The 13,208-nt window shown below is 43.4% G+C and overlaps 2 protein-coding genes across 4 annotated transcripts in view; one reads left to right on the top strand and one right to left on the bottom strand.

Annotated features, from left to right (window-relative positions):
* LOC130297612 (oocyte zinc finger protein XlCOF22-like) overlaps positions 1-5,161 on the top strand; it is a 36,081-nt gene extending 30,920 nt beyond the window's left edge. For all 3 annotated transcript variants that reach the window (XM_056550299.1, XM_056550283.1, XM_056550290.1), the window contains exon 7: positions 2,158-5,161. In XM_056550299.1, the coding sequence (XP_056406274.1) occupies positions 2,158-3,404 (1,247 nt within the window). In that variant the 3' untranslated portion in view covers positions 3,405-5,161. The remainder of the gene's footprint in view (positions 1-2,157) is intronic.
* LOC130298204 (oocyte zinc finger protein XlCOF7.1-like) overlaps positions 1-13,208 on the bottom strand; it is a 177,118-nt gene that overhangs the window by 91,257 nt on the left and 72,653 nt on the right. The gene's annotated exons all lie outside the window — the stretch shown is intronic.

Here is a 13,208-nt window from a genome sequence, read left to right as displayed (position 1 = left end):
CGGAATTCCTTCACGCTTCTATTGTAGTCATCCCTAAGCCTAACAAAGATCCTCTCCTCTAATTACTGCCCGATCTCCCTTATTAATTTAGATACGAAGATTTTGACTTCTATTTTGGCCAGCAGGTTGAATTCTCTCCTTCCACGCCTCATTCATAACAACCAGGTGGGGTTTATCCCCGGCCTCCAAACCCCCGTCAATATACAAAAGGTTTTAGACATTATCAACTGGGCTTCCGTTACATCCACCCCCCTGTTAAGCCTCGATACAGAAAAGGCCTTTGACTCACTTTCATAGCGTTATTTGTTTGGCGCCTTTTATCATGGCCTTACATTCCTTATACTCTTCCACATTAGCATATCGTAAGCTTCCCTCCCCATCTCCTACCCCGATTCCTATAGAGAGGGGGACTCGCCAGGGGTGTCCCTTATCAATGGTTTTATTTGCATTGGCCATGGAGCCACTGGCGAATCTCCTTCGCTCCTCTCAGGAGGTCTCGGGTGTATCTGTTACTGGGTCCACTTATAAGGTCAGTCTTTTTGCCGATGACCTTTTACTTACACTACCCAACCCCCTAATCTCTCTCCCTAACCTGTTTGCTCTCCTAGACTGTTTTTCTGCCGTCTCAGGCCTAGTAGTCAATAGGAACAAGTCGGAGATCCTGTTCTGTAACACTCCTACCTCTGTCTCTAACCTGCTCCACCTTAACTTTTCTATCCGTCCCTCTTCTTCTCGTCTTCCTTATCTAGGCATCTCACCTCCTGCCTCTCTTTCTTCTCTATATAGGCTTAATTAGCCTCCTCTCTTTAAATATATCCGAGATGATCTCGCCAGATGAAATCTACCTCACATTTCATGGTTGAGTCGCCTCCATTCTGTTAAGATGGTGGTCTTACCTAAACTTCTGTATCTGTGCCACACGCTGCCTATTCTAGTCTGTATGGCGGAGTTGAAAGCCTTACAAGCGGATGTTTTTCGATTCACCTGGCGAGATCTTCGTCCTTGAATTCCCCGTTCCCTCATGTACTATCAAAAGAGTGTGGGCGGTCTTTACGTCCCTAACTTTCTTCTTTACTATAGGGCTGCTTGACTGGCTCAACTGCTGTTGCTTTTTTCCTATTACCCCTTGTTAAAATGAAAAATTTGGGATAACACCAGCATTTTAATGAAAAAAATAAAACCTTTTCATTTTCACGTCCAACTTTAACAAAAATTCTTCTAACACCTGTGGGGCGTTAAGGCTCCCTATACCCCTTGTTACGTTCGTTCCTTGAGGGGTGTAGTTTCCAAAATGGGTTCACATGTAGGTGGTTTTTTTGCATTTATGTCAGAACCGCTGTAACGATCAGCCACCCCTGTGCAAATCACCTCAACTGTACATGGCGCACTCACTCCTGAGCATTGTTGTGCGCCCGCAGAGCATTTTACGTCCACATATGGGGTATTTCCGTACTCAGGAGAAATTGCGTTACAAATTTTGGGGGTCTTTTTTTCCTTCTTGTGAAAATGAAAAGTATGGGGCAACACCAGCATGTTAGTGTAAAAAAATAAAACATTTTTACAATAACATGCTGGAGTAGACCCCAACTTTACCTTTTCATAAGGGGTAAAAGGAGAAAAAGCTCCCATAAATGTTTTCGGCAATTTCTCCAGAGTACGGAAATACCCCATATGTGGCCCTAAACTGTTGCCTTGAAATACGACATGGCTTTTGCATAGGGACGGACCCGGATGCAAGAATTAGACTTGCCTCAGATACCAAATTTACCCTACGGCAGTGTTTCCAAAACAGGGTGCCTCCAGCTGTTGCAAAACTTCCAGTCAATGGCTGTCCGGCAACACTGGGAGTTGTTGTTTTGCAACAGCTCGAGGCTCCGTTTTAGAAACCGTGCCGTAACAGACGTTTCTCATTTTTATTGGGGGGGGGGGGGGGGGAGGGGAGGGGGTTAAATGTGTAGTGGTATGTGTATATGTAGTGTTTTACTTTTTATTTTGTACAGTAAATTCATAAGTAAAAGCACCCCAGAGTTATTAATAATTAAAGTGACAGTGGTCAGATTTGCAAAAAATGGCCTGATCCTTAGGGTCAAAATTGGCCTGGTCCCCAAGGGGTTCAGGTGTTAATACTGATAATAAAATCTGTGTTATTCTCTGCAGATTCTTGTAGCAGGAGATCAGAGGAGAATCTTATATCTTCAGATTATAAAGCAGATGATGATATCACACAAGATACATATGAAGAACATTCCATTATCCCAGATACACCCTCAGCCCTTCACAGACAAGATCTGTCATCTCATCCTTATATACAGGTCCTGTCTTCTCAGTCATCACAGAAAGGTCACAGAAGGGGTGTTGGACATCAACAAGCTCATACAGGAAAGAAATCATATTCATGCTCAGAATGTGGTAAATTTTTTCCTTTTAAATCAGGTCTTGTTGTACATCAAAGAACTCACACAGGAGAGAAGCCATTTTCATGTTCAGAATGTGGGAAATGTTTTACTTTTAAATCAAGTCTTGTTCAACATCAAAGAACTCACACAGGGGAGGAGCCATTTTTATGTGCAGAGTGTGGAAAATGTTTTACTGAGAAATCAATTCTTGTTAATCATCAAAGAACTCACACAGGGGAGAAGCCATTTTCATGTGCAGAATGTGGGAAATGTTTTACTGACAAATCAAGTCTTTTTAATCATCAAAGAACTCACACAGGGGAGAAGCCATTTTCATGTGCTGAGTGTGGGAAATGTTTTACTAAGAAATCAAATCTTGTTAATCATCAAAGAACTCATACAGGGGAGAAGCCATTTTCATGTGCAGTGTGTGGAAAATGTTTTACTGAGAAATCAAGTCTTGTTAAACATAAACGAACTCACACAGGGGAGAAACGATTTTCATGTGCAGAGTGTGGGAAATGTTTTACTGAGAAATCAAGTCTTGTTAATCATCAAAGAACTCATACAGGGGAGAAGCCTTTTTCATGTGCAGAGTGTGGAAAATGTTTTACTGAGAAATCAAATCTTGTCAATCATCAAAGAACTCACACAGGGGAGAAGCCGTTTTCATGCGCAGTGTGTGGAAAATGTTTTACTGAGAGATCTAATCTTGTTAAACATGAAAGATCTCACACAGGGGAGAAGCCATTTTCATGTGCAGAATGTGGGAAATGTTTTACTCAGCAATCACATCTTGTTAAACATCAAAGAAGTCACAAAGGTGAGAAGCCATTTTCATGTTCAGAATGTGGAAAATGTTATGCTGAGAAATCAGGTCTTGTTAAACATCAAAGAACTCACACAGGAGAGAAGCCCTTTTCATGCTCAGAATGTAGAATATGTTTTACTCAGCAATCACATCTTGTTACACATGAAAGAACTCACAAAGGAGAGAAGCTATTTTGATATTCAGAATGTGGAAAATGTTAAACTGAGAAATCAGTTGTGTATATGTAGGGGGCTCAGCTGGTATAATCAATGTATGGGGTGCAAACAGAATGTAAACCGTACTATATCAATGTTCCAATTTGAGGGGTGTCAGACATTTCAGTTTATAGCAACCTCTGGCCAGCAATCCTTTTATAAATATTAACAAAATTGATGTCATGTATTTTCTTTTTTATTTATACGACATTCTTGATTTTACATTGTATATAGATCATATGATTTTCTAGGCACCTACATTTGAGGAGCCATCTATCCCCTGTAGTAGAATAATATCCTTTAGCAACCGATAAATATTCTAAAATATTTAGTTGCCTCCCTGGTATCTACAAGAACCATTGTGATTATATGTATAATGTTAATTATAAAAAGTTGTACATAAATGATCCTGTGGTTTTAGTACAGAATAGGTTTCCACATGTACACGTTTATATTTACGCTCTTGTTGACTATAATGTAGTTGTTTAGGATGTCATTCTTTGAATGATTTTTGTGGTATGGTTATATATATACCTTTTTATATATGCACGTTTTATATGCATGCACTTATTTAATATAATGGAATTTATGGAGTGATTATTATGGTGGTTATTTATTGTTATGTATGGATGCAGTACTTAAGTATTAATTGTATTATACTAGGATTTGGGGGTGTATGTGTGTTTAAGGTACTTATATTCGTTCAACTCATACTTTGATTGTATATACTTACATTGAGTACAACTTTTCCCCTAACAGAGATGGCCGCGATCTCTTTGAGCGCAAGCGTATATTGTATTCGGCTGGAATAGTAACACATACTATTTGCGCGTGCGCTTGCGCCTGTTGTCCTTTGGAGCGCATGCGCGAAGGATCAACTGTGAGATATATGTGCTTGCGCCCGTGGTAACACAAGGCGCATGCGCTGTAGTGACATCCTTAATAAGACTGGCCAGATAATGACCAGCACAGAGTGATCACGGCATCTATGACTAAATCATGGGTGGACCTACGCGCGGTCACGTGACATTGTGCGATCTACTTTACTATTTATAATTTTCACTGTGGGTAATGGTTACGGTGTTGTAAGGTTGAAGCATTATTTATACACTATTTCCAGGAGGATAATAAACTTGTTTAAGGGTATTTTGAGGTACTGACCAGAGTTGATGTCATGTGACCTAACAGGAACTAAACGCATGCACCGGAAGACATTGATACACGTGTTATGCGTGAGGGGGGGGGATGGTCTGTGCATCGGTTCTTCAGCTGCAACTCATCTACACACATACAAAAGGTGGGTTATTCTGCTAGGACATCACTTCCCTGAGGAAGTTGCCGTGAGCAACGAAACGCGTGGGTTCATGTGGAGTGCGCGCTGATTTTTTTTTGTACCTACCGCACTGCACTGACTGATCTTCATCCAGGTTTTCTTGTCTTATAGGATGGAATCTGTGCGTACTCTAGTAGCTTATACCTAGGCACTGGTCACTTTATTATTGTTCTTTGGATATTACATAATCCTGAATATAGGTACAAGGTTGCTAGGGGTCATACATATATTATTGTTTGACAGCAATGTCATTAGTTTTTTTGTATTCTGTTACATCTGCCGTGCTCCAGGAGGGAGAGCGTCTGGCCTCCTCCAGTGTTTGCCTGTGGGGTCCCTTGTTTAGGGAACTTTTAATTGTGTTTAGATGTTTTGTATGTAATGGTTACCTTTTAATAAAGCATGTCATTTTTTCATGGCACTTGAGTTATTATTTGGGTGTGCAAGTACCATACAGTGTGGGGTGTAGTCTTTCTTTGATTGACTGAGAAATCAGGTCTTGTTCAACATCAAAGAACTCACACGGGGAGAAGCCATTTTCATGATCAGAATGTGGGAAATGTTTTTCTCAGAAATCAAGTCTTGTTAAAGGAAAACTGTCAGCTTTCTCCCCCCGCACTAACCAGTGGTACTGGCTGGTAGTGCGAGGGGCGCTGATCAGTTTGATCCTTACCACTCCCTGATCCGCCGCGCAGTACCGCTGACAGTTTTCCTTTAAATAAGAAAGAACTCACACGAGAGAAGCCAATTCAGAGCACTAAATGATGCAGATAGCACATCGATATATTAACCATGTACATAGGATAGTTAACAGTAATACATACTTATATATATTTATATAATATACAGTCATGGCCGTAAATGTTGGCACCCCTGAAATTTTTCTAGAAGATGAAGTATTTCTCACAGAAAAGGATCACAGTAACACATGTTTTGCTATACACATGTTTATTCCCTTTGTGTGTATTGGAACTAAACCAAAAAAGGGAGGAAAAATAGCAAATTGGACATAATGTCACCAAACTCCAAAAATGGGCTGGACAAAATTATTGGCACCCTTAACTTAATATTTGGTTGCACACCCTTTGGAAAAAATAACTGAAATCAGTGGCTTCCTATAACCATCAATAAGCTTCTTACACCTCTCAGCCGGAATGTTGGACCACTCTTCCTTTACAAATTGCTCCAGGTCTCTCTTATTGGAAGGCGCCTTTTCCCAACAGTAATTTTAAGATCTCTCCACAGGTGTTCAATGGGATTTAGATCTGGACTCATTGCTGCCACTGCAGAACTCTCCAGCGCTTTGTTGTCATCCATTTCTGGGGCTTTATGATGTATGTTTAGGGTCACTGTCCTGCTGGAAGACCCAAGATCTCGGATGCAAACCCAGCTTTCTGACACTGGGCTGTACAGTGCGACCCAAAATCCATTGGTAATCCTCAGATTTCATGATAGAATATATGAATAAAGAGGAAAAATACCTGGTTCCACAGCGCAGTCCACAAATTCAATCAGATGATGATTGAATTTGTGGACTGCGCTGTGGAACCGGGTATTTTTCCTCTTTATTCATATATTCTGTTCTGAATCGGCCTGCTCATCGCTGGATCCGATACGGGAGGCTGCACCACTATCTTCATGCGCTTGTGTGGTTGTGTCAATTACCGTACCAGGTGAGAGGACCACTAAAACGGCTGTGATTCCTGTACTCACCTACTTTTACATTGTCTACAACGTACTGTCCTATGAGGAGCTCTGCTTTTTGTTGTTTTTAGATTTATGAATTTCAGATTTCATGATGTCTTGTACACATTCAAGGCAGCCAGAGGCAGCAAAACAACCCCAAAACATCATTGACCACTGTGACGGACTGACTCCGCCAAAAGTGACTTCTCCTTCCCGATAACAAGCCCCAGCATATCACAGGCAATATCCCCAGGCAGGACTAGAGATTATTGCATCCTTCTACCCAAAGAACCAGGCAACACCTTACATAGTTACATAGTTACATAGTTAGTATGGTTGAAAAAAGACATACGTCCATCAAGTCCAACCAGGGGATTGAAGGGAAGGATGTAAGGGGATAAGGGAAAGGGATGTAGTTTTATAATTCTGCATAAGCATTAATGTTATTTTGTTCCAGGAATGTATCTAACCCTGCTTTAAAGCTGTTAATTGTTCCTGCTGTGACCAGTTCCTGAGGTAGACCGTTCCATAAATTCACAGTCCTCACGGTAAAGAAGGCGTGCCGCCCCTTTAGACTAAACCTTTTCTTCTCCAGACGGAGGGAGTGCCCCCTCGTCCTTTGGGGGGGTTTAACCTGGAACAGTTTTTCTCCATATTTTTTGTATGGGCCATTTATATACTTATATACGTTTATCATATCCCCCTTAAACGTCTCTTCTCAAGACTAAACAATTGTAACTCCTTTAATCGCTCCTCATAGCTAAGATGTTCCATGCCCCATATTAGTTTAGTCGCGCGTCTCTGCACCATTTCCAACTCCGCAGTGTCCCTTTTATGAACAGGCGACCAAAACTGAACAGCATATTCCAGGTGAGGCCGTACCAATGCTTTATAAAGGGGGAGTATTATGTCCCTGCCCCTCGAGTCCATGCCTCTTTTTATACATGACAATATCCTGCCGGCTTTGGAAGCAGCAGCCTGACATTGTGCTATTCTGTAGTCTGTGATCTACAAGTCACCCAGATCCTTCTCTACCAGTGACTCTGCCAGTTTAATCCCCCCTAAGACATACGACGCATGCAGGTTATTAGTACCCAGATGCATAACTTTACATTTATCCACATTGAACCTCATTTGCCAAGTGGATGCCCAGACACTTAGTCTATCCAAGTCATCTTGTAACTTATACACATCCTCTATAGACTGTACCGTGCTACAAAGCTTGGTGTCATCTGCAAAGATAGAAACAGAGCTGTTAATACCATCCTCTATATATACACAGCCCCCCTCTATATACACAGCCCCCCTCTATATACAGAGCTGTTAATACCATCCTCTATATCATTGATAAATAGATTAAACAGCAGCGGGCCCAGTACTGAACCTTGGGGTACACCACTAATAACCGGGGACCAATCAGAGTACGAATCATTTACCACCACTCTCTGGGTACGATCCATGAGCCAGTGTTCAATCCAGTTACAAACTAAAGTTTCCAAGCCCAAGGACCTTAACTTACCTGTCAGATGTCTGTGAGGGACAGTATCAAACGCTTTGGCAAAATCCAGAAACACTATATCCACAGCCATTCCTCTATATACACAGCCCCCCTCTATATACACAGCCCCTCCTCTATATACACAGCGCCCCTCTATATACACAGCCCCCCTCTATATACACAGCCATTCCTCTGTCAAGGCTTCTACTCACCTCTTCATAAAAGCAAATTAGATTGGTTTGACAACTTCTATCCTTAGTAAACCCATGCTGGCTATCACTTATAATACTATTATCCCCTATGTATTCCTGTATGTAATCCCTTATAAGTCCTTCAAACAATTTACCCACAATGCACGTTAGACTTACCGGTCTATAATTGCCTGGCGAAGACCTAGAGCCCTTCTTGAAGATTGGTACCACATTAGCCTTGCGCCAGTCCCTTGGCACAATACCAGACACCAGAGAATCTCTAAATATCATGAACAAGGGTACAGATATTACTGAACTTACCTCTCTAAGAACTCTTGGGTGTAGTCCATCCGGCCCTGGAGATTTGCTTACATTTACTTTACTTAACTTACCTTGTACCATCTCTACATTAAGCCAGTTCAATACATTATATGATGTGTTACCAGCACTGACCTGTCCAATGTCAGCTCCTTCTTCCCTAGTATATACAGAACTAAAGAACCCATTCAGTAGCTCCGCCTTCTCTTGATCGCACGTGACAACCTCCCCATTATCATTATTAAGGGGTCCTACATGCTCTGCCCTTGGTTTTTTTGTATTTATATATCTAAAAAAATATTTAGGATTAGTTTTGCTTTCTTTGGCCACCTGTCTCTCATTTTGAATTTTTGCTGTTTTTATTACATTTTTACAGATTTTATTAAGCTCCTTGTACTGTTTAAATGTTATAGCTGACCCATCAGATTTGAATTTTTTGAAGGCTATTTTTTTGTTGTTTATTGCTCTTTTAACCTCATTTGTCAGCCATGTAGGATTTAGTTTTAATCGTTTATATTTGTTCCCCTTTGGTATATATTTAGCTGTATAGTTATTTAGAGTCGATTTAAAGATGTCCCATTTCCCTTCTGTATCAGTATTTGAGAACCCCTCCCCCCAGTCTATGTCCTGTAGTGCAGCTCTCAGCCCAGGGAAATTTGCCTTTTTAAAGTTATATGTTTTTGCTTTTCCCATCTGTCTTTGTTTTCTACATTTTAAGTCAAAAGTAACTATATTGTGGTCGCTATTACCAAGGTTTTCCCGCACAGTTACATTACCAACCAGCTCTGCGTTGTTGGAAATGATCAGATCCAACAAGGCATCACTTCTTGTTGGGTCCTCCACAAACTGGCCCATAAAATTATCCTGCAATAAATTTAGGAATTTTCTCCCCTTTGTAGTTTTAGCCAACCCCGGACCCCAATCTATATCTGGATAGTTAAAATCTCCCATTATTACCACTGTACCTGCCCGGGCGGCCCTCTCTATTTGTTTATACAGCCGACCTTCTATCTCTTCAGTGATATTAGGGGGTCTGTAGATTACACCAAATATTATTTTTTCAGTATTTCCCTCCTTTTGTAATTCTACCCACAGTGATTCCACCTCCTCAGAATCATCACACACTATGGCATCGTTCACACTGACTTTCATACCACTTCTTACATACAGACAGACTCCACCACCTTTTCTGTTCATTCTATCCTTGCGAAACAATGTAAACCCCTGCAGATTGACAGCCCAGTCATGCGAGGAGTCCAGCCATGTCTCAGTGACCCCAACTATATCAATATGTTCCTCCAGTATCAAGGCCTCAAGCTCCCCCATTTTATTTGCTAGGCTTCTGGCATTTGTGAACATACACTTTACATTTCCATTAAGTTTTACACATATAGTCTCACTAATGGGATTTTTTGAGTTATTGGGTCTAACGTTATTATTTAAGTTATTGGGGCTAATGGGATTTTTGCGTTATTGCGTCTAACGTTGTTATTTAAGTTATTGGGGCTAACGGTATTTTTTGAGTTAATGGGGCTTATTGTAGTTATTGAGTTATTGGGGCTAATGGAATTTTTTGAATTATTGGGATTACAATTTTTCGGGCTACATTTATTTTTACAGCTGGTTTGTAACGCATGAATCTCCTTATCCACTGTTCTTAACCTCCCCCCACAGGACTCCTCTCCACCCGCCATTATGTCCTGACCCCTCTCTAACCTATCCATCCCACTGTCTGCTTTCTTTGCTTTATTATCCTCCCCCCACTCACCTAGTTTAAATACTCAGCCACCCCTTCCAGGATTCTCTCCCCCAGCACAGAAGACCCCCTTCCATTCAGGTGCAAATTATCCGTAGAGTAGAGTTTGTACCCCAATGAAAAGTCAGCCCAGTGCTCTAAAAACCCAAACCCTTCCCCCTCACACCACGACTTAAGCCATGCATTTAACTCCCTAAGCTCCCGCTGTCTTTCCTGCGATGCGCATGGCACAGGAAGTATTCCAGAGAACACAACCTTAGAGGTCCTTCCCTTCAGCTTGGCACCTGTCTTCAGGTATAAGATCAGAACCCTTTATTGTGGAACAAGTGTCTTCTTTTATAGGAAGGACATCACAGGGGGAAGGGTCAGTAAAGACAATACAGGTGACAGCGGCAACAATGTAATCCAATACCAACAAACCCTGTATGAAGCTTACTGGGGCTCCCCTAAAAAAAAAAATTCTGCTTTTTCTCCCCTCCCCGGCCAGTCTGTGTCTGTGTGAAGGAGGCTAGCTTCCGAACCCCTCCCAAGCAACATTTCCCAAAGGGAAACTCCATCTGTCACCAGTTGAAGGGGCAGGGGGCCAACTGCTTCCTCACTCTGTTGCAATATCTGCCACTGAGGAGCCGCACCGACTGTGCCAGCCCCTGTACTGTTCCACAGCCGTTGGGGATCCGGGTCAACCGTCTGGGATCCTGACTGGACCGATGCAGTGACCACAGTCCCATCTGTAACTGCAGACCTGCCGGCAGTCTTCAGTGCTCGGCAGATTGTAGCAAAACTCTGCCCTAATGCTGGAACTTCCGCCGGAGAAGTGATCACTAGGTGTAGAGGAAGGTCGACTACCTTATCCTCTGTTTGCATTGTCTGGCGCTGGGGATGTAAACCGACCACTCCATCTCCCAATATGGAATTCTGCAGCGGGGAAGCTGCACCAACTGTGCTTTCATCAGTACCGTTAAACAGCCGCTGGGGATCCAGGCCGACTGCCTGCGATCCCGGCTCTACCAGTGTGGGGATCACGGTTCCCTCTGTAGCTGCAGTATTCGTTGTTGAGCAGAGTATAGTATGACTCTGCCCTGAAGCCGGCGCTTCAGCTGGGGCTGTGCTCAGTACGTGGAGAGGGAGGTCAACTGCCACCTCATCCGGTTGCAACCTCTTGCGCTGGGGGATGAGCTGACCGATCCATCTCCCGGCGTAAAATTCTCCATCTGGGGAGCCGCACCGTCTGTGCTTTCTCTTGTGCTGTTAAACAGTCTCTGTGGATCCAGGCCAACTGCCTGCGATCCAGGGTGGACTGGTACAGGGATCACTGACCACTCTGTAGCTGTAGAGCTGGCACTGGTGTCTGATGCTGGACAGAGTGTAGCAGAACTCCGCCCTAATGCCGGCACTTCCACCCTGGTGTCCTGACCGGATACTGCTAGAGCGTCGCGGTCCGGTGTGCAATCCAGGGGAAGGGGAAGATAGAGACCAGCTGTCTCATCTGTGCTGATTTCCTCTGCTGTACATGGCTCGTGACCGTAGAAATCCCCCTCAAACAAGGACAGGTAGTCTTCCTCGAGGTACCATTCCTGATACGTCAGCCAAGATAGATCCGGTTCCATGTCTGGCACCTCCGACTGCGGCAGCATCTCTCTCCACTTGTCCTGGATGTCCCAGAGTCTGTATGCTTCGGTACGGCCAAAGTCGTACCGCTCCTCGAATGCATTCCACAATAGACCAGGCCAGCCGAAGTCTGTCCCTTCCGGAGAACAGTCTGTGTTTGGCTCCGACTGCCTGCAGCTTGCCCACCAGTACAGAGCACGGTAAGGAGCCTCGAGCTCCATTTCTTTCTGCACCAATCTGTGCAACTCAACCATTTCACTGCCCGTGCGTTGCTGTCTGAGGTAGCGAAGCCGCAAGTGGACCTGTTCCCTGAAGCACTGTTCTGGGGTGGGCAGGACTTGTGCTCGGCTTCTCACCGACTCCTCAAGAACAACTTCCCAAATCTGCAAGCAAATTAAGGCTCTCTCTTGCATGTTCATCTCTTCCATGACATACTGCAGCTTCGCTATACGGAGTTGCGTCAGCTGTGTAAGGACCATTGCACCTCTCTTCGAAAATCCTCCATCCTTACAGGCTCTTCCTCGCCAGGGTAAGTTGCTGAGACCGGGGTCAAGCCAGCGGCTGTATCTCCGCCAGCTGGGCTGGTCTCAGTGTCGATCCTGGAGAAGTCAGATCCCACCGCTGCCACCAATTGTGACGGACTGACTCCGCCAAAAGGGACTTCTCCTTCCCGATGACAAGCCCCAGCATATCACAGGCAATATCCCCAGGCAGGGCTAGAGATTATTGCATCCTTGTACCCAAAGAACCAGGCAACACCTGTCTTCAGGTATAAAATCAGAACCCTTTATTGTGGAACAAGTGTCTTCTTTTATAGGAAGGACATCACAGGGGGAAGGGTCAGTAAAGACAATACAGGTGACAGTGAGTCTGGGAGATAATCCAATAAAGGTGATTAGCACTCCCTATACAGTGCCTTGAGTGCAAAAGGTGGAGGTGTGCAGAAGTTGGACTGTGTGCAAAAAGGAGAAGCATGTGTATAATTAGTGCATTGTACAAAAGGTGAACCGTGTGCAAAAAGTGGACCGTTTGCAAAATGTGAACCATGTGCAAAAGGTGTATTGTGCACAGAAAGTGGACCGTGTGCAGAAAGTGTATGAAAACACTGAGCTTTATGTCACTGCACAACATCAACTGAGGGGTACAAATAGTGATGTCCTAAAGTCCATCCAAGTAGGTAGGGTGACTCTAGGATCTGTCACAACCTCCACCATATTTCACTGTAGGTTCTGTGTTCTTTTCTTTGTAGGCCTCATTCCGTTTTTCGTAAACAGTCGAATTATCTGATTTACCAAAAAGCTCTATCTCGGTCTCATCTGTCCACAAGACGTCTTCCCAGAAGGATTTTAGCTTACTCAAGTTCATTTTGCCAAAATGTAGCCTTGATTTTATGTCTCTG

This window comes from Hyla sarda, chromosome 1 (assembly GCF_029499605.1).
Source record: "Hyla sarda isolate aHylSar1 chromosome 1, aHylSar1.hap1, whole genome shotgun sequence".
Taxonomy (NCBI): domain Eukaryota; kingdom Metazoa; phylum Chordata; class Amphibia; order Anura; family Hylidae; genus Hyla; species Hyla sarda.
The sequence above is the reverse complement of the archived record's forward strand: the minus strand, read 5'-3'. Positions and strand labels throughout refer to the sequence as shown.